Source organism: Corvus hawaiiensis, chromosome 4 (assembly GCF_020740725.1).
Source record: "Corvus hawaiiensis isolate bCorHaw1 chromosome 4, bCorHaw1.pri.cur, whole genome shotgun sequence".
Lineage (NCBI taxonomy): Eukaryota > Metazoa > Chordata > Aves > Passeriformes > Corvidae > Corvus > Corvus hawaiiensis.
The window spans coordinates 17,521,470-17,546,295 of record NC_063216.1 but is presented as its reverse complement, the minus strand read 5'-3'; the positions used below and the strand labels follow the sequence as shown (position 1 = coordinate 17,546,295).

Below are 24,826 nucleotides of genomic sequence, written 5' to 3'. Positions count from 1 at the left end.
TGATGAAGAGAGAATCAGATTTTATTTCAATGGAATATACAAGATTAATGAAGATTAAGGAGAGACTCAGTCTACACATTTCATTCTGTACTGCAAGGATAAACCCCAGATTCTGTGTAAGGATATTGGTCAGCCCAGCCCACATCTGCCCTCCTCCCCAACACAAGCTGCTCTTGCCAGACTGTGTTCAACTGTCCCAAAGACCATGGTTTGCTGCCCTCTTCCAGGACGACATTCCAGAGCAGAGCAGGCAAAGTGGTGCACTTGCAGGTGGTCTGGTTTAGGTGTTCAAGAAACTAAAAACTTTTGGGAGAGTTTAACTTCACTAAAAAAAAAAAAAAAAAAAAAAAAAAAAAAGAAAGGAGGGAGGGAAAAGGAGAATAAAAACAACCAATTTTACCATTTATAAATGACCACCCAATATCTGGTGGAAAGTCAAGTGGAAGCAACAGCCAATCACAGACCCCACTAGTTTATATGCTCTGCTGTTAGAAGACTGAAATTCCCATTTTTATGGCAGCTAATCATCACAACTGTTGTTATCATAGCTACCAAAAATACCCTGCCATGTGCAACAATATTTTTGTTAAATAAAATATACAAAAATATACAGATATTTGACTTATATATATGCAAATATACTGAGAGGTTCTGGTGCAAATAAGGATTTATCATCAGCTTCAAGCAATGAGATTTGTCACAGTATCTGGTTGCTCTGTCTGTTTTCCACAGACATGCACTATCTGAAAATAAAAATTAATGGCTAGTGAAATAGTCCATCAATACACCATTGAAACGCTCCCTCAGTCCATCAAACTTCCTACCTTTAAAGAGTTATAGCAGCTCAGAACACCTAAAGGAAATAAAAAACCCCAAACCTCAGCAGTTGAAGACTTGCTTTTCAATTTGTTAATACTGGTTATAAATCAATAGCTGCATTAACTGGCAACAGCCTCAATTACATGTATGCTAATTTTTTCTAGTTGCTCTTCTTTTATTACAAGAGTCTGAACCATCACTGTGAAAATATTAATACTTACCACCATGGCCCTTTTACAGAATCCACAGCTCATTTATTATAGGCAGGAAGGGAGAGGCTACTAGAGGAAATAAATACTATCCAAAACAGCAAGGAGTTTTTTTCAGAATGCATATTTTGAGTTGTCATCTTTATAAAGAAAGTTCTTAATCATTACTGAGAACTAGTTTATACAAATTATATGAACATAAATGTATATACATACACCCTCTATATGTATTGTTGTAATAATAATAATCAGGTCAGGTCAGTGTACGTCTAGTACAGTTCCTGGGTTTTGAGTGTTTGTTTCACTTTTCAAAGGCTGTATTGTCTTCTTTAGTATTTCCTACATGAAATGTAGCAAAACATAGGAATCTGTTCTAAAACTGCAAGTTATTCTTGAAGTGTTCCTACCAAGAGCACAGCTACTTTTTATGTCATCACTTCCAGGTGGTCAATACAGGCTTTCCTGAATCTCTTGCACGGCTTCCTTTGACCCCCGTGGACTGCCCAGGACGACTCCGCAGGTCACGATCAGTCCCATCACTCTGTGCCATCTCTTCATCGTATCTGGAGATAAGAAAACCCCTTCAGTGCCTTGTCCCGCTGCACAAACAGCAGTGGGTCCTGTATATTCTAGTTCTACATTCTAGTCTGCTTACTGTCTAGAACTGGAGTTTAATGCAAGCTGTTCTACGTACAGCTTTATGCAGGCATAGCATGACAGCCATGATTCTACGCATCCCTAATTTTACAGTACAGATCATTTGAAATAGCTTCAACCCCTGTTTGAAAGAAACAAGTCACCTGGCAGCTTTAGTTACTCCTGAGTTTGTGAAATTTCGTGCTTGTGAAATTCCCCATGTACTTCTGCAGGTCTGTGGTTAAGCAGAACATCAGACTGCTGCCAGTTTAAGTAACTCCTGAGCTATTGCTTCAAAGGGAGGCTTGTTAGCTGCAGCATTAAAACTCCACCGTTGCATCACAGAGCAAGAAGGGAAAGAATGAGGTGAACTAAACAGCCATGGGATCAAACAAAATGCATTTGATGACACGTATTTGGTAACACTTAACCACAGTGAGGAGTATTCTGTAAATATCTAAACCCTTACAGCCTCAGACAAACTCAGCACATACTGACCTTTCAGCTGCTATGCAAATTCCAAGCAGAATTTGGTTATAGATAGGTAATTGTAATTAACAAAAGATAATACTAAAATCTTTTGTAGAAAAATCATAATATACACTTAGTTATACTGCTTTATAGGTATTCACAGTTACCATGTAGATAACATTTATTAAAACTTAAATCCTAATTCAAGCCACTTATATTTAACTGCTTTTACTAGTATGGAGTAAAAGTATTTAAGAGGAGTAGGAACTAGTGGATCAGCTATGTACATAAACTCATTCCTGACACACTGAGCAATTGCACCACTAGTGCTAGAGAACCTATCCAAACATTTTCTCAAAAAAGATGAGAAACTGTGTCAGCAATATGGTATTTAAATCAGTGTTCTTCTGCATAAGACCAATCAATCCTAGATAAATTTTGCAGATATAAAAATCTCAGTTTCCTTCATTTCTCTCCTTATAATACAGATTGAGGAATTAAAAAAAAATCTGGCAATTATTTATTTATTATTACATTTATGAATTACAGGGCTCAAGAGGCATTATTTCTACCAACTGAGCAAAAATTTGCATCCAATAACTTTTAAACCAGAACTCACTCTTTTAACTCTTTAAGTACCATCTATATATCACCCTCAATACAATTAAAGTTCTGCACATGTAGAAGACAAACATTCTCTTTGCTTCTGTCCCTCAATTCTAGCTGCTGGAAGCTCAGAAGGTGCAAGGAAGGGCTTATCAGACAACAGTGTCTCTGGACATGAGGCAAGGGAATTCTGCCTTAATGCACTCCCACCTCCAGTGCAGCTCCAAAGAAATGAAGTGGTACTTTGTGCCCATTTTTCACATCAGAATGAAGCTCACCTTATCTTTTTGGTCTACATTACACATCAAAAAAAGTGAGGTGACAGAAAAACACTGGGCTTTATCTGAAACATTGATAAAACTTACAAGACTTCATAATTGCCCAGAACCTCTTTTGGTGGAGATTTATTCCATTTGCAGTCGGGGATTTCCCCATTAGGCACAGCAATGTTAAGCGTGTCATTAATAAGATTATACTTCAAGATGCGATCATTAGCAGTGCTGGAAGTAAGAGAAGGGGAAGCATTAACCTACAAAAGGAAAAAACAGCATCAGTTTTTGGAGTGGTATATAGTTCTCCAAACAGCATGTCTGATGACTATGTGTGCCACATGGGAAATTGAGACTTAGTGGCTCAAAGCACATCTTTCAGTTCCTCAGACACTGGAAGGAATTCCCCACTGGGCATTCCTCTTTTTACTTAGACAGGAAAGTACCACTCTGTTAAGTGTCTGCAGTGTCAGCCTGAAGATTTCTGTTGAGATGATTCACCAGGGTGAATCAGACAAGACAGAATTTTTGTTTCATTTTTTGTTTACATGGCTACAAACCCTATACATTAGAGTGTTCAAAATTTGCCCAGTTTACATGAACAGCTGTTACACACAGAAATCTGTGGCCCTCTTCTAGGTAAACAACTTTTCTCTAAGTTCTTGTCTGAGTTCTCCCGTTATATTGTGAGCTGGAGAGTGCTCTCTATTCAAAGCACTACATTGTACCTTGTTGTAATTAAAACAGGGATTCATTTAACGTATCTTTGTTCCACATTTATTTTGGAGAAATGGTATCAGAACAATAAAAAGATGATTTTTTAAAAATGAAGTTCACTTCGAATTAGATTGAGAAGGAAGAAGGATGGATAAAATTTATATTGAACATACAGATCTAAAGTTAATACACCAAAGAGAAATTTATGTAAAAAATAAAAAAGCTTTCCAAATATCCTATGTATGCCCCTTTTGTTTCCTCTCAACCTGTAACATTAAGGCAATGACAGCATTTAAAACTTAAATATGATGTTATGCTCCATCAAGTCAATGCCAATTTTCCAGGTACTGATCCAGTACTTAACAGGGCTGCTAACATTCAGACTGCCTCTGAAGTGCAGTTGTATGAATGCACTGGATTTAGAAGACAAAAGCAGAAAGACACAAACAAATAGAAACACCAAAAAAATAGGAAAGAAAAGCACATGCTAGCTTGGTCATCCCATAACCTATCTCACTTTGCAACATTTTTTTTAATCCACTTACCTGATAAACAAAAAAATATTTTTTAAAAAGAGGAAAGACTACACATTGAAATCTCCTTAAGTTTTTTTCTGTGAAATTAGAAGGAAGTTTTTTCCTGTATTTTATATAACTTTACCTCAATTAGCCAGGGTTTAAGCTTGTCATCAATGATAATGTCATATCCATAACACTCAAAGCAATGTTTATCATTATTCATTACAGGCTGGGGAAAAAGAAAAGACAGTAATATGTATTAAAATCAACTTTTCAGTAAGTTACCCAAAACACTTTCTTTGCTAGAAATCACATATGATGACATTATGAATCTCCTACAACACTTTTCAGTGTTGTAACTCAAATATAAGCTTGCTAACTAGTAGGTTCAGGACTGCCTCTTTTTTGAAGCTGTATGTAAATATTTCAGTACTAATGACTGCACTGATGACAAGTATTAAGTTATGTTAATTTCCCATTACATTTCCTGTGTGAAAATAAGCGTTTTCATACTTTGCAAAAGTAATAACTATATTTAAAGCCTGCATGCATCAGGAGAAAACAGAAGGTTTGAAAATTTACAGCTCCACATAATTGTGAATTCTTCAAACTTTAGAAAAAAAAGACTTATTCAAAGACTTTTCTTTTATTCCGCTGTTGTAACTACACAAAAATTTTAGGTCAAACAATTACAAAATACATTTTAAAATTATAATTACTCAAGGTAACTATAACCCCAAAGTGAAGTGAGACCACGAATCAAGTGGTGCTTAGATGCACATCTAGAGAACCAGTTGCTTTCCAGCATCTGCTAAACATTTGCAGGATGCATGGTGTAATACTTTTCTTCTATGTGAATCTCATTAGACTTTTAGAGAAAATTTGTGAAGATTTGTGAGATGTTTTCCCCTAGACTAATAATAAAGCTTTTCATTTCTTCAGGGACTGAAAGCAGGAAGGAGGAACAAGCATCTCATTACATGTGCCATTGACAGGACAGAGGAACAACAAATTTCATGCTCCATAATTCTCACCACTTTTCCACTCCTAAGGTTCTGCTAACATTTGATTACATCCCTTTTCTTCTCCCAAGTTATCTACAGATATGATTGCACAACAGAGGCCAGGTTAAGCCATGCTTCCCCACCTCCCACTGATCCTAGCTGCATGACCTTGTCCCACTTTCTCATGCTGATTCTGGTGCTCATCTGGTCCTTCCATGACTCAGCTTATTCCCCTGGCAGAACACTAAGCCATCAATAAACCAAGGCAGTAATTGTCAGTTCACAAGTCAGCTGATTCAGCTCTAAATGGTGCCAGAACCAACCCAAAAGAGATGACAAGACAATGTACTTGGGACCAGGAGAGTCCGTGGCAACACTGAGCTCCTCAGCTAGCCCAGCTGACCCCCAGGGTGATACCTGCCCTGGTATGTGATCACAGAATATTACCCAAACACTAGAAAGTCACTCAAGCAGAGAACTGGCGGCTACTTCTTTTTTAAGTAAGAGTTTGTGATAACTCCATGGCTTGTGTATAAAAGAGGTGAAAGTACGTTATGTAACTCTGCTGAACCAATAGCCTTAGGTTTCCTTTGATAAATCGTCCTCCAGAGATTTTTTTTCTTTAACACATTTGTTATTGCTGGAATGACATCACACATTTTGGCAGAACTTAATACTATTCACAAGGGCAGTATCAAGTCATATTAAATAGTTCACAGAGCCCTCAAGGAAAGAGATTTATTCACTCCTTCAAATACCCACAGACAGCTCAACCCACTCACCCACCCAAGATTCAGTTCCCTCATCTCAGAGAAATCAAGAGACAAGAGAACTGCAGAAATCAGCATCAACACCATCACTCAAAGAGCAGAAAATAGATAGAGGCGTTTTAGTGGCAAGCTCACTTCCATGGTTATGGGAAGCCTGCAGCTGGAATGCTATCACTGGCAGCATTCCAGGAACAGCACTCACCGCAACAGCCTTCAGGGACTGCACTATTATCCAGTGGATTTCATCAAATAATTTGTTGGTGACTTCCTTTCCACGGGTGCTCTCCAGATACAGGCGCAAGTTACTCACTGTCCATTTGCCTCCATGGATATGGTTGTAATCATCCTGAAGAGTTAAGGAGTTCACTCAGTCTAAGATTTTGAAGCTGTTCGGTAGTTTTTTTTCATTCCCACAAAAAGCCCCCTTATACTCACAAGTATTGCTCTAAAAGCTGGCTAATTGTTCTTGCAGCTTCATGAAGACTTCAGCTTTGAACTGCTGAAAATCAACTGCTTTTAGTATAGCTCTAATATGCTTGTATCACACATTGCAAATCAAGTAATAAATCTTAGGGGAAAAAAACCAATGGGTACTTTGACAGTTTTATAGTAAAGTATGAGTTATGATTTGGAAATAGAAGTTTTAAAATGTGAAAGGAAAGAATGGAATGTTTTCCTCTTCTGGGGATAAGGAAAAACAATTAATGACTAATAGCAGAATTTCACTGAAGGTAGCTGTTGTAAAATGTAGCACTTTAAATAAATAAACACAGACAAACACTTTCAAGTACAACTTGTCCGTTCCCTGATATCTTCTTAATGGTGCTACTGATAACAGTTACACTCAAGAATATAGTGAAACGCTAACTGAATTGTTTGTAAAAGTTAAATTTTTCAAGTAATTCAGTACAAAAACCCATTAAGTGTTACTGAAACTGAACAGAGGAAAACAGGAGGTTACCTTATGTTCTCTTTTCAGAGGCTATCAAGGCTCTGCTTTATTTCTCTTTAAATGGAAAGACAAGAGCAAAGCGAGGGTCGTTCATACTGATGGAAAGGCACATGTTCAGCCCTCAAGGAACTCTCAGAACAGAAGTGTTGTCCCTTTATAAAGGTTCTCCTCAGAGCATTTCTGAGAATTAATGACTGCATGCCTGCTAAATTATAAAATACAGAATGCACAGAGCAGAAAAAAGCTCTCAGAAGAACAAATGCTGTCGTCCTTTAGGACAAGGTCAAAGAAGCATCTGTCTTATTATTAGGCTTTCTCCTACAGCTCCCCCATTAGTAAATTTGGAAAACTGGACTGTACAAATAAAGACCTGAAACATGGTTCTCAGGATTTGCTCCATGAAAAAAAATGTCTTGAGACCAGATTCCAGCAAGGGAACAGAGATCAAAGTTCCAGCCCTCTTTGCCCTTTAGAACAAGTACTCAAATCAAAATAGGTTGCAACTGGGTAGAGCTTTACACAGTCACAGTTGTTTAATTGAAGATATTAAGCAAAGTGAAAATAATTATGCATAAGAATTATTGTTGTTTTGTTTGTATTACACATGCATTTTCCAGCATCTCATCATAATTTTTATAAATTACCGACAGCTCAAATTAGGTACAGTTTTAGAAGACTAAAACTGTACAGTCTAAATGCCTCCAAAGTTACAGGCACATTTAAAAGAGAAGAACAAATAGGATGGGTAGCACTTTATGCTAAACTTCTCTTATGCCTTTCTGCCAAACTGAACAGATATCAGTTGTTTACAATTTATAAAAAGCTTTTCAAATATTCTAGTAACGTTTCCACATTTTTAGGCTGCTACTTCTATACCCATTTCTGTTGTCCTTTATTCTAAGTGACCTCACCACCACATTCACTTCTTTTATTTGGGAAACTTGAAGGCCATTCTTTAACTGGTAGAGAAGATGGAAGGGTGCATAATAAGACAGGCAATGTACCACGTGCCTCACATCTTCACTGCTACTGGCAACAGCACCAGGATTTATTCTCTAAGTTGTATGGAACCTGCTTTCACTGTAAGTAATTGTCAGTGTGCCCTGTTAAACCAAAATGTGTTTGAAGCACTTCACAAATCAGCACCTGAGCACTAAAACGTTTGTAGTACTGAAAAATGCCATATTTGACCACTTACCCTGGTTTAGAACTACCAGCATTATCATTCACATTGTTGTTGCAGCAATATCCAGACAAGAACAGTTCTGCTATGCTGCACATCTTATGGAACAGTAGCAGAGAAGGCACTTTGAGCAAGAGTGCAGTTTAAGATATATTACATATATCTTGTGTGTGAGTGCAGGTGTATACCCATATGAACATAAACAGGAGCACGTGTGTGTGTATGTCCATACATATTTATTTTCCATACCATTAAAATAAAACTTAGGGCATTAGGAAGTGCAACAACAGAGTTTTAATTACTGTACCAGAGGCATGGTTTGTAAATCACAGACATCCGCTAAAAACACCAAAGGGACAATCATTATCAAGTCATTCCCTGAAGGAACAAGGTTTGGGAAGTGACACTTTATGCCCATCTGTGTCACCCCCACCCCACTAACCTTCCCTCCCCACTGCTGAATTTCAGCCTACTTTGACATAAGGAAGTGCTGTCAAAGCTCTCATGTTTCCATATGAATATCAGCGGTAAATTACAGGACAGAACTGTTCTGCAGGCAGAGCTCCAGCTTTGTCCATTCAAGAGGAAGCCACCCAATCAAGTTTGCAACTGCACAGTCCCTTTGTTTCCCACACAAGGAAGGCAGGGGCAGGAGGTTGAGGGAACATTGGGAGAAGCTGGAAAGTTCTGTGACAAGTAAGTGCTGGAAATAAGAAATTGAATTAACTGCATGCAAGAGAGAGAGAGGGAAGGGGAGATGAGGAAGGAGATATTAAGCCAGTATTATAAAATACATACCCACATGATTCAAGCTCATTAATTTCATTGTTCAATTCAGTAAGTGAGCATATTGGCTTTTAAATGAAAGGAGATGTGAAGAACAACCCTGCTCTCAACTACTGTGACTCAATACTGAAAATATCACCCTCTATTACAGAGCTGCAACTCATTATCTTGACTTTTGAGCTGCGGTTTTCTAAAATTTCTAAATTCTAAAATGCAATTATTTCTAAGTGCAATTTGAAGTATTTTAACTGCAAGATGATGAAGAGTATGACAAAACCTTTTGATTCCAAGTTTTTGGGACAATTTAAGAAAATCAGTCTTGCTACACAGAAGCATGAAAGAACTCAGCACACTCACCCCATGTTTCTGAATGGCAACGTTTGTAAGATGTACAAACATGTTATCCAGCTCACTTGTACTTGGTGTGTATTTCACTGTGCAAAAGCGGCAAAATCCAAGTTTATACCTTAAATGCAAAAAGGCATTAAAATGTGTTAAGCCCCTGTAAGAAACAAGGAAGTGAGCATCCTAGGGTACCATTTACAGGTTAAACTTCTTTGTGTAACATGCACATTATTTTGACTACATTGGACATTATCTCTAAACAAAATACAAATACATGCAACCTTACATGTAACATCTCAGTGGCCGATAGGTGGACACCAAAACATAGAGACGAAGATCGAATTTCTTTCCACCAATTAGCAAGGGATTGTTGATGTAGAGTGAAATCACATAGGCTTCCTTGGAAGACTGAGATACAAACCTGAAAAACACAAATCATGTCTCACAATATGATATTTGCATCAATATAATCCCTGAAGTCTTTTACTTCTTTAGAAGTGTTCTGTAAATTTTGAGTTGACTGAAATCTTGCATCTTTTGCCAAGACAATGTATAAAGTTGTGGTGGTTAATAATAAACACTTGGCATCAGGCACTATATACCAAAAAAAAGCTGAAAATACTGTACAGATGACCAAGATCAATTACCCATTTAAACTCACACAGTAGCTGACCAAGCCATTCAGAATGCAGCTTTATAGGCCACTCTTTTTCCCTTAAAGAGAATTTAGAGCTTGGCAAGCTCCCAACGAGCAAAAAGGATGTAGTGCATCACCTTCATTATTCAAGGTCTTGTACTACTGGAATATTTCATTGTGCTTGGTGTGCAATTGCAAACCACTGTGAAAAGTTAATACAACTTTCAGATTGTGACATTCTTCAGATTCCAAATCAAACGTGGGGAAAGATACTCAAGGGATATTCAGCCAGTCCCTTGATCACAGGAAAAAGCTTAACATTAGTTGTGTGAGCAAAACTTCTAGTCAGAGAAAAATGTAAGATTGCTAACGTGTTTCATCCATTTGGAAGGAGACTATCAACATGATGTGTATTATTTTGTGCTCCAAAAGGAAAATGCATTTATTTCACACAAATTCAAAAAGTAATTTAATATATATTAAACAATTATTGAAATTGCTGAGGGGAAGATTTTTCTCTTGCTTCCTGTTATTTAATACTGTGAAGCAGAACAATTTATTTCTACGCAATTTTCTCCCCCACAACAATGAAAGCATTTTTATAAAGAATATTAATTGAGCAGTTCTGTGTGCCTCCTCATACCAAAACAACTCGTATTATAACCTGTTGAAGGAGGAAGTGAGATAACAACTGAGGTTAAATGCAAACCTAATTACAAAATGACAAAGCAATAATAATAATAATAATAATAATAATAATGGAATACTTCTCCCATGCATCAGACAATCAGCATATTGATGTAGTTCACCTAGTTACAGAAAGTACAATAAAGGACTTCAAGAACTTACGAAGATGTTTTGCTGTCTCGAGACCATTTTTTAATTTGGGAGAGTTTATTGATTAGAAATATTCCTTTTCCTTGAGCTTTGCCACAAGGTTTCATAATCCATGTGCTGGAGGGATTCTTTCTGAATTCTTCAACAAAGAGATTATAATCGGCAGGAAGCATAAAAGTCACAGGAACAAAATCTGAGTAAAGGGGGAAAAAGAAGGTGCACAATTAAAGACACTGTATCTGACAAGGCTATTGACATATATATACTGAAAAAGAAAAGTTCGGTATTTTCAGTTTTCCAGTCTGGCATGATCCTCCTTCATTAAGACTCACGTTGCTTTTTATCTCATTTACATTCTAGTTTTTAACTTAAATAATTGCAAAATGTTGCACTTTGTAGTATTAGATTCTAATTCACGTGAATAGATTTTCTTCTTTCATTCATATGCTGTGCAATTACAGTATTACATACCATTCCAACTAAACAATCAGAATTTCTCAATTTCCTATACCAACTTTCACCATTCCTTATCATGCTCTGTGCAGGCAAAATTCCCCTTTGCCTGTGTAATTCTTATTTTCATGTAACTCCCATTATTCTTACTTATTATATCTTATTCTGAACTCCTATTATTCTTCTCTGCTCCCATGCTCATATGATACCTAAAACCTAAAGAAAAACATTTTTCACTTTTTGCTATTAGATTATCTTCACTTCTGTCCTTACAGAACTGTTTTCTTACACGGATGAAGTGTTCTCATTTCACTTTTCCAAGATGTAATTCAACTCCCCATATCCCCATTCTGTTTCACTTCAATGCTTTCTGACCTCCAAACCAACTCTACTTTCCTCATTCCTGATCTATTCTTGGTTTAGTTTTGGGGTTTGGGTTTCTTGGGTATTTTTTTTTGTCTGGTTTGCTTTTTATTTTATTTTCTAGCAGTCATTATTAGTTCCCCAACTTCTCCCAAATTTCTCCTCTGATGCATTTATTCATCAGTTTTGTCCTTTCTGCAAAAAGTTTATTTCAGTTTTTGCTCCAGTGTAAGATTTTCAGGTAACAGTTTTTCACTTTTGAATTAAAGAAACCGCAACCCTCTCTCATATGAAGTAGCAAAGCCTTTTGGTTTCACCACTAATCTAATTGTAAACTACCTTAAACCCACAATTTTCCCTCTCCAAAATAATTTTTAAGAAACCCCAAATGAATCAAACCCAAGAGAGGAACAGAGCACTTCAAGGTAGCCACTTTAATGTCATAACACTCCAGAGGTTCAGTGCTTCATGCACAAAAAAGCTGGTTCGATTCCAGTTATTGACTACCTAGAAAAAAGCTGAATGCTGATAATAAGAACAACATACCCAAATAAATATATTTCCCATTTTCATCTTTTTCTGCAAGAGGACTTCCTTCTTTCTCAAGTTCTTTTCTGTATCTCTTGATATTCTTTACCATCAAATCTTTTCTGGTCAGTTCATAGTGGTTTGGGAAATGATTGACAATTTGGTCATCAGAGAGGCGGTAACCGGCTTCCACACTGAACACATTTCTGATTGTTTGGACACTCATCCTGAAACCAAAGACAGACACCAAATGATTTCTCTCAAGAAACACACTTCAGGAGGAAAAATTAGAGATCTTCTCACTCCAATTTCTTCATCTTTTCTCTCTCTCATTTCTCTTCCTATTTAATATTTTGCTGCAGTGACAATCCAACATACCCTGAAGTTCTACTTAACAAAGCAAGGGTTTAATCAGTCCCTCTACTACTACTGAAATTGGTGCAGGAAGTGAGGCCAGGAAGATGACAAATGGGTCCTACTTGACTCTGGCTTGTTGATAATCAGGTCAATCCCCAGCAGGGCCGAAAAATGACTGAAGTGCACCCAAATGCTAGAGAATCCTCTTTCTAAATCTGTTACTTCACACTCCTGAAACTCACCCTTCCTCTTCAAAAAAGCCACAAACCCAACCTCCTACTGACTGCCTTGCTACTTGGATTACAAAGAATTCAGACATATGACTTGAAAACTGGTTAAGAGAGCTTGCTAAGAACACCTATGATGTTTAGTTATACACCAGATGAAAGTGTTGCAGTGACAGAGTCATCAAATCAGTTTTCAACTACATTTTTCACAGAAGAGCAGGGACATAGATGCAAAGAATTTTCCATACTAGATGTCTCAATGTGAAAATTTAAGAATATTTCCTCGATGCCACCAATCTGCTATATTATCATTTCAGGAAGAAAAAAAGAAAACTAACCCAAAACAATACAACCAGTCACACAACAATTTCCATGAGTGTTTCCCCATTCTCCCAACTGCATTCCAAAAGCATGAGCAGATTACTAGATTCTTGCCCATTTAAGTAAGTGGTTCACAAAGGGTACATCTGGCAGCACAAACTGCCATTCTGACGTATTTGACAGGAACAGCATAAATTGTTTGGTTTATTTAAAGAGTACTGTTTCTGCCAGTTAATAGATTACTGCATTCTAGGACAGCATTTCATGGTCTTATATTAGACAAACACTAAATGAGAAGATTATTTACTCTCCTCCTTTTACCACAATCTTGATCTAATTTCACATCTACTCTCAGTATTGAAAAGTTGAATAATTAGCCTGAATAGAAACCATTATCATGAAGAGAAGCACAGTTTATTACAGAAGTCTGGACTCTGGTAAAAGAGCAAGCCTCCGTAACATTGATAAAAGAAATTGGCAATTGCAGTGTACTTACCAATAAAAATTCCAGTCTTCATTTTCTGCCACCTGAATCCATCCTCTTTTTTCAAAGTTGTTTATTAGAACAGATTTTTCTATGTCAGTTACCCATTTTACTTTTCCTGCCATTATATTAAAGCAGAATAACCTGTTTGTGAGAAAATTTAAAGTTGAAAACAGGGGAGGATACAGGAAAATCAAGGCAGAAGAAAAGTGGCACCTACAAAACACTTTCATGTAAGCATATTAGTTTAAAAACCAAGGAAAATATCATCTAGGCTCAGACTGAAACCCTTCACTTTTCAGCTGGACAACTGCACACAAGGACACTTGGTTACAGAGACTTTTCACACTCCCCACCTTTTATAAATAGGCACACAACATCTGTCTTCCCTTAAATATACTACTGACAGAACCTTCTATTCTACACTGTGTAATGTTTAAAGAACCAAGAGTGGAGCACAGACATTGTATTGTTCCTAACTTATGAACATACATTTCTGCTTTGTTTTGAAGCAGGAAGTTCATCTGGATCACGTGGTGACTTTAGAATAAAACCCCATGATTCCAAAAGAAATCCTTTACATGCTCTATCAACAATCAAGATTTGCAGTACCCCAAGGGAGGGACCTACAGCAAAGTTACTGACCTTGCAACTGATCCCATTAAAGCCTTACAGGATTTCCCTGAACCTCAGGTTGTTAGAAGAGTGCTTACAAACCGCATTTCAGCTCCTGACACCAGATGTCACTTTCTACATTAGATCTCTCGCTTGCCCAGGTCAGCTTTTTGTTAGGATCACTCGACCATTTTGGCAGGAAGGGACCTCAGCAAGTCCCTTGGTCCAGTCTCCTGCTCTGTGCAGCGTTAGTTATGAGATCTGGTTGATGCCTTGGGTTTTAACTTGTATCTTTTTCAAATCCTGCACTGCCTAGTGTGTAACTTTAACAGGTTACTTGTAGCTTGTTAACAACTGTTCTCTCATGCTGGTTAGACATAACAAGCCTCTCCAAGCTTGATCTCCAATGACACCCACACTGTCCTAGGCCCAAAATGTGTAAACATCTTAAGAAGGAGGGTAAACTTCGGGTAATTACATCATTAACTGAAGTTTTAATTGGAGAATTAACCCTGATATGCAAATGAATCAAACTTTTTATAAAAGTGTGAAGAACTCGTGACTTGGGGTCCATCTTGGAAGTAGCTTCTTGATTCCCTGAGGTGTACCTTGAAGGCCCTTCAAATAAATACCAACCATTATTCTCTTATTCTTGTCTAGTCTCTGTTTTTAGGTGGCCACCCCAGGCATCATGGTCAGTTTGCTCAGAGCTTTACCCATCCATGTTTTGAAAAGCCCCAAAGACAGAGATAGCACAGCTTCCCTCTCTTGGCATCCCATTTCACAACCTGACTGACCTAATGGGGAGGGAAGGGTGTGGTTCTCCCTATAATTCATCGTTTTCCCTATATTTGTTATTTTTACTTGCATTACTCTCCCAAGAGCAAAACTCACCATGCAAAGGAGCGGGAGACAGCTGGGTTATTACACATCCACATGTAACACCATCCACTGCCCCTTCTACATATTCTTTTCCATTGAAAAGTAAATTAAAACATAAAATCACCTTTACTAAATGTAGTGTTGCAATTAATGAATGTAGTTAATGCAATTTCTGTAGGTAACATGTTGGACTGGTATTCAAGGGGTCTTCATTTTCCAGGACTAGATATGGAGATGTACATTTGCCACCAAGCTCAGGCCCCTATTGTTTCTCTCTGGGAGGTATAACCCATATAATCCCACACAGACTATTTATCCTGTCAAACAAATCTTACAAGGTGGAAATGTTTACTAATCAACTTCAATTTTAGAAACTTTAAGACCCACGTATTTTTATTCATGTTGGTAAACCAAGCTGAAATCCAAGCTTAGATAGAAAAGAGTACATGAAGGCTCAGGGTCTGTCTTTTTGTGTGTGATTTATACAACACCTAATTTTACAAGGTCATGATCTCTCTCCGGGCCTCCCAGATATCACCAGAACAAGAGTAAATGAAACAATTAATGTATTTGTATTGAAGCTTGTATGACTCACCATCGGTGACTCACTAATACCACACACCACCTTGTTGTGGTTTTAAAAGTTCAGGGATTAGTCTGCTTGCAATACAATTGTCCCTTCAAAAGGAAATGCATTAAAGGCTACAATGGTACTAACCAACCACAATGTAAGCTTTTCAAAAGGCTTTAAAACACCTTCTTCACATCTCCAAGCTATCCCATGAGGTTCCCCATTTCTCTGACTCCTCGATCGATTCACACACAGGCAGGCGAGTTAAACCTAAATGAAAGCTAAACACTGAAGATAGCTTCTACCAGAAATAAAAGAAAAATTACAGAGAGTGTAATTCTTTTCTTGTTTTGGGAACTTGAGGCCTTACAGATCCCTTCTGCTACAGGAGGATTGAAATGACAGCAATACAACAGCAGACTGAAAATTCCTCCTTGGTTTCTGCAGACAGTTTGATCATCTCAGATGATGTTTAAGTAAATTATTACTGTAATTTTGTAAGCAAAATCTTCCAATTTTGTATAAACTGATTACCGAAACCCAAAAACAAGGACACACAAAAAATAACATTTAAGTTGTACCAAAAACCTTCTCATTTTCGATAATATGATTTTAATACAATATCGTTTTCTACAGGAATCCTCTAATCTGCAAACAGGTATTCTAGATAATCCGATGAGATTGCACAAGATAGCTACACATTCAAACTTCTGGTCAGCTGAGATCCTTAGCTTCACAAAACATCAAAGAAGAACTGCATAACACAGCCCTAGCCTGCGTATTTATTGTAAGTCAAATCCTTCGCAGAATACCAGAGCTCCTACTCAAGGTATGTGACAGAGGCACAGCAGGACTGCCGCTTCTCCAAAGCGCTGCTCCCACGAGCAGCAAGGAAGCTGGGCAGCAGCCTAACCCCAAGGTGAGACCTCTTGCCCTGGCACAAATTCACGAACTGAGATCCAAAAGCAGCCTGATCGGCATCACCGCCACTACAGGAAGCCAGTGGTGCTGGTGGCAGACTTTTCACACAGCAAAACAGGGGTGAAGCCACGCCTGACCCAGCAAGCCCTACTTCCTTCTAACAGTACAAAATGTAACTGTGCTTCATTATCAAGTTTACTACTGGAAAATCCAGTCTGGCTGTGCCATCACAGGAGGCCACGGGGGCCTGCTGCCAGATTCCCAAAGTGTCAGGGAGGAGAAGGAGCCCAAGACTGAAACAGACACACGGCTGCGTGTGCTTGGGGGTGGCGGTGTTTGCGGTGACGGAGGAGTGTGTGTGGGGGGTGTGTACGTCTGTGGGTGGTGTGTGTGTGTGTGCATGTGTGGGGTGTGTATGCGTGGGGATGTGGGGGGGGTTGTGTATGTATCTGGGGTGTGTGTGAAGGGGTGCATGCAGGACACGTATGGGGCTGTGCAGGAAGGGGATGGGACTGGGGATGTGTGTAGAGGGCCTGTGGGTGTGTAGAAGGGATGCCGGGGGGGGGGTACGGACACCCATGACCTGCCCCGCGCCCCCCGCTCACCTGCCGCCGGCAGCGCGGCCGCCGCTCCCCTCAGGCCCGGCCGTCCCCGCCGGATGCCGCCATCGCCCCACCCGTTCCGGCCCCGCCGCCGGGGGGCGGGGCGGAGCGCGCGGGAGCCGCGGGGGGCGGGGCCGGGGCGGAGCGCGCGGGAGCCGAGGGGGGCGGGGCCGGGGCAGCGCGCGCGGGAGCGGCGGGGGGCGGGGCCGGGCGGCCATGTTGTGCGTGTGGGGCAGTGCGGGGGTCATGGCGAGGCTCGGCCGGCGCTTCCCGTAGGGACAGGAACGTTCTGCAGTCCTGGCGGGAAAGCCCCGAAACCCGGTCAGCCACCTCAGCCTTGTTCCTGCTGTCTGGGGACGTTTTGGTCTCAAGCTTCTGCGGCCTGCCCCATCGTCAGGAAACAAGTCCCTAACAAACATTAGTTCATGAGTAAATGGGGGTTTGTGAAAGGCCATCGCGTGACCAAACCTTCCTGGATGTTACCAGGATATAGAACCCCCAGAGACACGCACCCAAAGCTCAAGTCCGTGTTTGAGCCCATCAGGTGCTAAAATGTTCACCACCATACAGCTGCAGGAATAGCTGCTTTTGTACGGATACTGTTCAGAGGAAGCATGCACATTTTCACCCAAAAATTTCATCACAGAACCCCAAACTGGTTTGGGTTGAAGGAGACCCTAAAGCCCATCCAGTTCCACCCCGTGCCATGGGCAGGGACACCTTCCACTATCCCAGGTGTCTCAGAGCCCCATCCAACCTGGCCTTGGACACTGCCAGGGATGGGGCAGCCACAGCTTCTCTGGGCAACCTGTGCCGATGACAACAACAACGTGATCAACAACTGTAATTCACAGTGAAAGCGGGGTGAGAAAAATAGTACGTATGAAGTTATGGTTTTAGTTCTTGTGCAGAGAAGCACAAGGAAGGAATGCAAAGGAATGCAGAATTCCTTACAAAAGAGATAATGTTAAGACACCTGACATATTAAGGTCAGCGACGTTCTGTGATAGGCTTGATACAAAACCATGAGATACTACATAGAGGACTCCAGAGATCTGAAGAGTCTCTGAGGGAGACTCTGTAAGACAAATTACATAGAATACTTAATTTGTCTCTGTAAGACAAATTACTCATTAAAAAATAGATACATTAAGACAGTAGCTGAAATAAGCAGTTTACAGTATGCTGGAGTAGAGCAAATTCATAAGAGCCTTAATGTCCCAAATAACCTGAATAGAACAAATATACATCATGATTTGCCAGGTCATGCTAATAGGCTGTTTCAAGGATGCAACTACAAGGAAAGAGTTAATTTAACAATTCATATAACTGGAGCTATTAAATATTCCCCAGTTTAGCTATGAAAGCAGCTGCAAAATGCAGTGTCACGTGCATGGCCACGTGCAGTGGAAATTTCCTAGCACAACAATACCTCTGGCAGCAGAAGAGAGCAGCCTTCACAGCCTTCTTTCGATTGAGAAGGTATGTCTGCCGTGGCAGCTGACAGCAAGAAAAGTGAGCCTGAATCTTCTCCTTGCTTGTCAATCCTTTTGTGTTCCTGCATCCATCATACCTCTGAGGAAAGCTGAAAGGAAATGCACTTTTAAAATTTATTAAGTATTTCATTAAGGACAGAAGCCGTTGGTTTGTTGTTTTTTTCTTTTTTTTTTTTTTTTTAAATATGAGTCTTTTAGCTTAATTCAGCAGTTTGTAATTGATGTTACAGTTCCATAGTATAAAAAGCTGTTGTTTTGCTGTCTCTCTGAAATGTACATTGACAGTATTACATCACAGATAGTAATAGATGCTGTAGTTTTCCATATAAAGGCATCTCCACTTTTTAATATTACTGTTAAGAAAAGGGAAGTGGGGGGTAATTTGAGAGCAGCTCGGTGACGCTTACTATTATTGTATCAGGAAATGCTGTGGCAGCCCTGATGTGCTATCTTTGTGACAGAAATTACTCTTATGATGACATTTGGGTATTTTATTTTAAGCTTGAGGCAACTCACAAGGTTACCTGCATGTGCAAAATTCAGCCTGGTTTCAGGAGAGGAACTATTATTGATTTGACGCAAGATCAATACAAAAATTGAAATATCAGAACTGGTGAATAGAAGATAGTCATGGCAAGCAGTGATAGTACAGAGGTTAATTTACCTTTTATTATATTGTACCTTTGAGGCAATTTTCATCCAGCATGTGCAAATGTAAACACAGCACAGTCCTGGGCATGAGTTGGAAGATAAGCTTTGACATGTTCATTTTACAGATGAGTAAACCTCTTGTACAGAGCTTAAAGATGAGACAAGGGAGGTTGCACTGCACAGTGCTGAAAGACGTGGTTTGCATACATGCACGCATGCACGCAAACACTTGGATACATTTAAAAACTTAGCCATGAGTCTTAAGGACATCCCAGCTCCAGGTGGAGTGCTGTATCTATGCTGCTGTTCTGCTTCTCCTGGTGTTTACCTTCACTCAGAGAGATGAAATCATAGTATAAATAGAGGGCAAAGTCCACTCTCAAACATTAAGTGGTAAAGTCTCCTGTTTGACATGACAATAAAGTGTGGAGCAATAGGGGGGTTTGGTTCTTTAAAGCTCTTTTCAGTACACTGTGCTCTCTAGTGATGGGTGATACTGACTGAATCACAACACTGCTATCAGCAGCACAAAAGAAAAACACCGAAAGTCCCATGACCTCACTAAACCTTTTGGGCAAGGTGTCAGTAGCGTTTCAGCAGATCTCTCTTTAACCTTTCAGTAACTCTGCATTGGCTGTGCTGCCAGGGCTTTTCCTGTTCTCTGCCCCACACCCTTTTTCCTCAGGTACCCTCGAGACAGCTGAGGATGCAGGTTTATCTTAGTTGCTAAACTGAACTAAGAGGATAGCCTGCTCCTCCCTGTTTAAAAGTGACCACCACCACCACATTTCCAAACCAAAGCCCAGCGCAGGCTCCAGCACGCTCAGCGTGCTGAAAAAAACACGTGGGCCCACTTAGAGACAAGGGCAGCCATTTGGAACAGGGCTCCTTCTGCAAAAGGCGTCCGCAGGGCCTGCTCACGACACTTGGCATCTCCATCGGTGCGAGCGCAAAGCTCCTGTACGCCGTGTTGGTCAGGGGGCCGTGGTGGCCACGCAGGGCTCCATCCCCCGCGGCCGCTGTCCCACCGAGGGGTGGCCATGCCCGGGCCATCCCGCCTCAGCGCCTCCCCCCGGGCGCGCACCCCGCTCCTCCCGCGGCGCTTCCCGCGGCGCCGGCAGCGGGCGGGGCGGGGCTGGCGGTGCCCCCCAGGGCCGGGCTGGCGGTGTCCCCCCGGCGGGGCGGGGCGGGGCGGGGCGGGGCGGCCGGCCCGGCCGGGGCTGGCGGTGTCCCCGGCGGGGCGGGGCGGCCAGGCGGACAAAAGGGGCAGTCGGGCAGTATCGCCGCCGTGAGTGGCCGGCGCGGGGAGCTCTTCTCTGCTGATGCCTGCTGTGTGCCCGCGGCGCGGCGGGGACTCCGGGCCGAGGTGAGTGGCGGGCTCCCGGCGGGACACGGGCGGCGCCTTTCCGGGGGGGCAGCGGGGGGACCCCGGCCGCGCTCTCCGGGCGGACCCGGGCTGCGCTCCCGGGGCGCTGCGGAGTGCCGAGGGCTGTCGGCGGTGCCGGGACCCGCCGCCTCACCTGCGCGCCCGGCTCCGCGGCGTGTCCCGGGATGTTTCGCGGGCAGCACCTCCGCCGGCGCTGGCGCCGCAGCATCTTCGGCTTTGGGAGGCGGGATCGGTGTCCTGTAACAAACGCGGCGGGCGGCGGTGGACGCCGTGCCCGCGGGCGGGGGAGCGTCCGGCCCCGGCTGCGCGGCCCCGGCAGGGACCTGTGCCCCTCCGAAGGATGCTGCGAGCACCCGTGCGCTTTGTACTCAACTACGGTGTTCTAAGCAAATGAGGAGCGCAGGGCGTGTACTTTCACTCTTAGCGAAGCAGGAAATAAGCCCTCAAAATAAGTCCAAGAAATGTAGCAAAATATGCCAGAGTTAAACATAAAAAATTCCTGAATATCTCGTTTACTATGTCTGTGTACGTTTAAAACGGTGATGTTGATAACAGGAATGATTTGCGACAGCGGAGATGGATACAGAAATCTGTACAGCAGTGTATACTCAGTAATGTTTAAGTCATTTCACAAGGAGTGATTTCAGCGGTGTGGCGAGTTCTGTGATTAAACAGATTTTGAGGTGTTTAAGTGGAAAGTATTAGCTTCAGATTGCTTCTCAAGGCCATAGCAGAAAGGCAGACACGTGTATAACAAGAAGACAGAATAGACCTCTTTGTCATTTTTTGTCACAGGTACATGGACAAAGTTATTTTGAATTAAAGTATTGTGGGCACTTTTTTTTTTTTTTCATTTCATGCATGTCAGTTGAATGAGAGTTAGCACTGAGTATAATAAAGAAGAAAATCAGTGTTTATGCAAGGTGTTTGATATCTTCTGATGTCAAAATGTCACCCCTGTAGAGACACTATGTCTCTGAAAGAAGAAATTTAACAAAATTGCCTGCTTTAGTTGTTTGGTAGGTGTCTGTGGTAGATCTTTTTAATGATTTCTGTATCGATAGGCCATTGACCGTAAGACCATTTAGAGCAGACTAAAAAAAATTGAATGCACTCAGCTTCTGCAGGGTAACAGCCTGCTGGGCAAAGCAAGAGATGGTGGGAGTAGAATAGGAACTGTGAGCTTGACCCAATACAGGAAATCTAAGTAAAACTGCAAACAGCATGGCATTTTAATTCTCTATACTGATGTGCAGGACAAGGACAGCATAAATAGTGAGGTAAATTTGCGTTCTTAGACTTACAGTCACACTGTTCTTGCATACCAACAGTTTCTCTTTACCTTCCCAATGTGGCAGCAGTAACTGGGATTCCAGAGGCACCTGTAGAAAATGACCACCAAAGGTCATAGAAGATGATGTGTTTTCTGACCACAAGTCCAATAAAGTCTCCCTAAATGGGACAGGCTGGAGGTGCAAGGTGACAGTGTGGGTGTTGTGCTGCACAGTGCTGAGAGGACCAAGTGAGAGAAAACGCAGCCCCCACAGCTCTCCCAAGCGTGCCAGCTTTTTAATAATATGAGTTATCAGGTTTAAATGAAAAATGTTATTTGGTCCATTGAAGCTCAGCATCTGCCTCAGTATTTTTACAGGTTATGACCTTGGTGACAAGCATTCTTGAATTCTACATTTAATATCAAGGCATGAGTCTCATAATCTGCCTGCTGAGGATGCCAGCCGGTTCACTGCAGGTACTTCATGCTCCAAGTGGATGGGGTGGTTGAACAAGGTCTCTTAAGTACATCAGATTTTAATTTTTTTTCAATTTGATTGAACACATCTTAAAATGAAAGATTCAAATTTTACTATGTAGCTGTATTAATAATTATGAGCATTGCACAAACTTTTCTGAACACCAGTAACAACTTTGCATCATTTATTTTAGGAGCTTTCAAAAAAAAAAAAAAAAAACTAAGACAAAGTTTTAGAATAAATGTGAACAAAAACATTCTTTCATTCATAGATTGTTGAACTCTGTATATATGTGACAATAGATAATATTGTCACGCTTACCTCCTACAACTTGGCCATGCAATTCAATAACCAATTTTAAGCAAATTCTTATTTATTGTATAAGAATCTTGACCTTTTGGTGAGGCAGAGAAGTACAAATGGCAGAAGATGTTTTGAAAAGGAAATGTAAATGTTAGAGCAGAATCTTTCTGACTCAATCTAAACCTTAACTCTTTATAAACAAGTAAAGCAAAAGTGATATCCCTGAGGTGGGTGGTGCTGTCACAAAAAAAACCCCCAAAACAGAGCCTGGCAGAATGTATGTGTGGTTTTGGGTTTTTTTTAATAGAAATAGTTTCACTGTGGTATCAATATATTCTTCTCTTCAATGTTTTTAGTTCTTCCCATGAAACCTCTTGGGAACTGAATGTGTTCATTTTGATAAAAGCAGACACCCCTTGTTTCTTGTTTCAGTTTAGAAGCCATTGAAATAGGCTTGTGAGCACTGAAGGAATCAGTAGACACTTTAAGGAAAATGATACTTTATAAGCTTATCAAATGATGGCTTTATAATGCAGATATAACGGTGCTACCTACTTTCTGTTGTTGTCTACAGTCACAGTCTCTGTCACAGTAAGAACTGGTGTTCTCTGAGTGCTCTAACAGACAACATGGAAACGTTGATGATACATAGAAAACTTGAGATTCTTGAAGTCTTGACTCAATCAGAGCCCCTTAAAGATTTTCAGCAGAGACTGAAATACAAAATATCTGTGTGTTCTTCACTTTAAAAGGTTTCCTCCATTTAAAGTCTGCTGTATGCATTTCTTTTGCTACCCAAGTTACAGAACTTGCTTAAGGAACACATTTTTTATGTTTAAATATGATCAAATGCTTAATTCCTATCCTGTTTTGAGGTAAGAGAACCTCTGTTAAATTCCCAGTGAAGGCATGTTATCATATGAACTTACTGAGCATAAAAACATAAATGAAATAAAATGTAAGAAGCAGAGGGTGTATTTTTCGGATTTACAAAGTGTCCTTTAATAGCTGTTTGAGGCAATATTAAGAATTGTTTTGTGTAAACAGTCTCCAAGGTCATTGATGTTAAGCTGACTGAGAACACCATATGAGACAAAGAATTAATTTATCTTTGCTCCTTGACCTGATACTGATTTAAGAGTTCACCTCGCACCCTGGCTTGACTAACCTGCACAAAATGAGTAACGATGACTCAACCTCTCATCTTTCTAAGAAAAACTCAGGTTGCTGATGGTTACCTTGAACCATTCTGCTATCATATGTGGTGGTTCCAGAGGCAGGTGTTCCTGTGGGGGAGGGGGCAGGAATCTCCTGGTGCCCGTGGGCTGTGGGCTGCCCATGGCTCGCAGCGTATGACCTGCAAGGGAAGAGGGCCAGAAGTGGAGGGCAACTGCTGCTCATTGACAGAGGTCATAGGAGAGCCTAAAGAAAACCAAACAAAAAAATGCCCAAGATTTTAAAGAGTGTATCCTTCCTGCGTGCCCAATATTCCTCTGAACCAGCTCTTAGTCTTTGGTCACTATGTCAAAGACTCATCCTTGTGAAATAGCACAGAGATTTGTGCTCGCAGCACTGAGGATGATGTCATGTTTTGAAAGAGGTGGCTATGGATTGGAGATATATATGCAAACAACCAAGCCTCTATTTGTTTTTCATTTAAATTTAGTTTGCATGGGCAGCTGGTAGAATCTGAAACAGTTTGAGATAGGCTTTGATACTGTGGGGGTAAAGGATGAGGGTCCTGTCTGTCAAGCCGTATTTATGTAGGCAAGTGCTGGGAATTTTGAGCCTGAACACTGGAGTTAGATCATGAATAGTGATTTTCTGTTTTCATATTCAGTTTTAAAACATAATAAATCATATATTGTTATTATTTATAGCTTTGCTGTGTCACATCTGCATAAAATATGTAAGATTGTATGCATAAGACATAAAGTGGACGTAAACTGCATCGATAAGTTGTAAAATACATAAGAATAATACGTAAACTATAATTAATGCATTTGGTGCGTTATACTGAAGTATCATTGTGCCTGTCTTAAAATCTGTTAACACAGCAAATCTAATTGGACTGACTACAAGTAAATTTCAGATCCATTTGTTTTCCCCAACTCACCTGCTAGCTTGCCTGGTTTAGTAACGTTCCTTTTTCAAG

The 24,826-nt window shown here is 40.7% G+C and overlaps 1 protein-coding gene and 1 long non-coding RNA gene across 3 annotated transcripts; both read right to left on the bottom strand.

Moving 5' to 3' along the window:
- TTLL1 (TTL family tubulin polyglutamylase complex subunit L1) lies at positions 1-17,165 on the bottom strand. 2 transcript variants are annotated; one of them, XM_048301143.1, is made up of 11 exons: positions 17,087-17,165; positions 13,505-13,636; positions 12,122-12,330; positions 10,772-10,952; positions 9,572-9,706; positions 9,298-9,406; positions 6,222-6,365; positions 4,388-4,474; positions 3,107-3,270; positions 1,436-1,591; positions 1-325 (listed from the first exon to the last, which is right to left on the bottom strand). In XM_048301143.1, exons 2-10 carry the CDS (start codon positions 13,615-13,617, stop codon positions 1,462-1,464), a joined length of 1,272 nt encoding a protein of 423 aa, XP_048157100.1. In that variant the 5' UTR covers positions 13,618-13,636; positions 17,087-17,165; the 3' UTR covers positions 1-325; positions 1,436-1,461. The 2 variants fall into 2 exon arrangements, with proteins under 2 accessions (XP_048157100.1, XP_048157099.1); XM_048301142.1 differs by having other exon boundaries at positions 1-1,591.
- Positions 17,166-17,933: 768 nt separating this feature from the next.
- LOC125324864 lies at positions 17,934-20,817 on the bottom strand. The gene is made up of 3 exons (XR_007203140.1): positions 20,751-20,817; positions 18,516-18,668; positions 17,934-18,161 (listed from the first exon to the last, which is right to left on the bottom strand). It is a non-coding gene; the product is annotated as an uncharacterized LOC125324864 (long non-coding RNA).
- Positions 20,818-24,826: the final 4,009 nt, after the last annotated feature.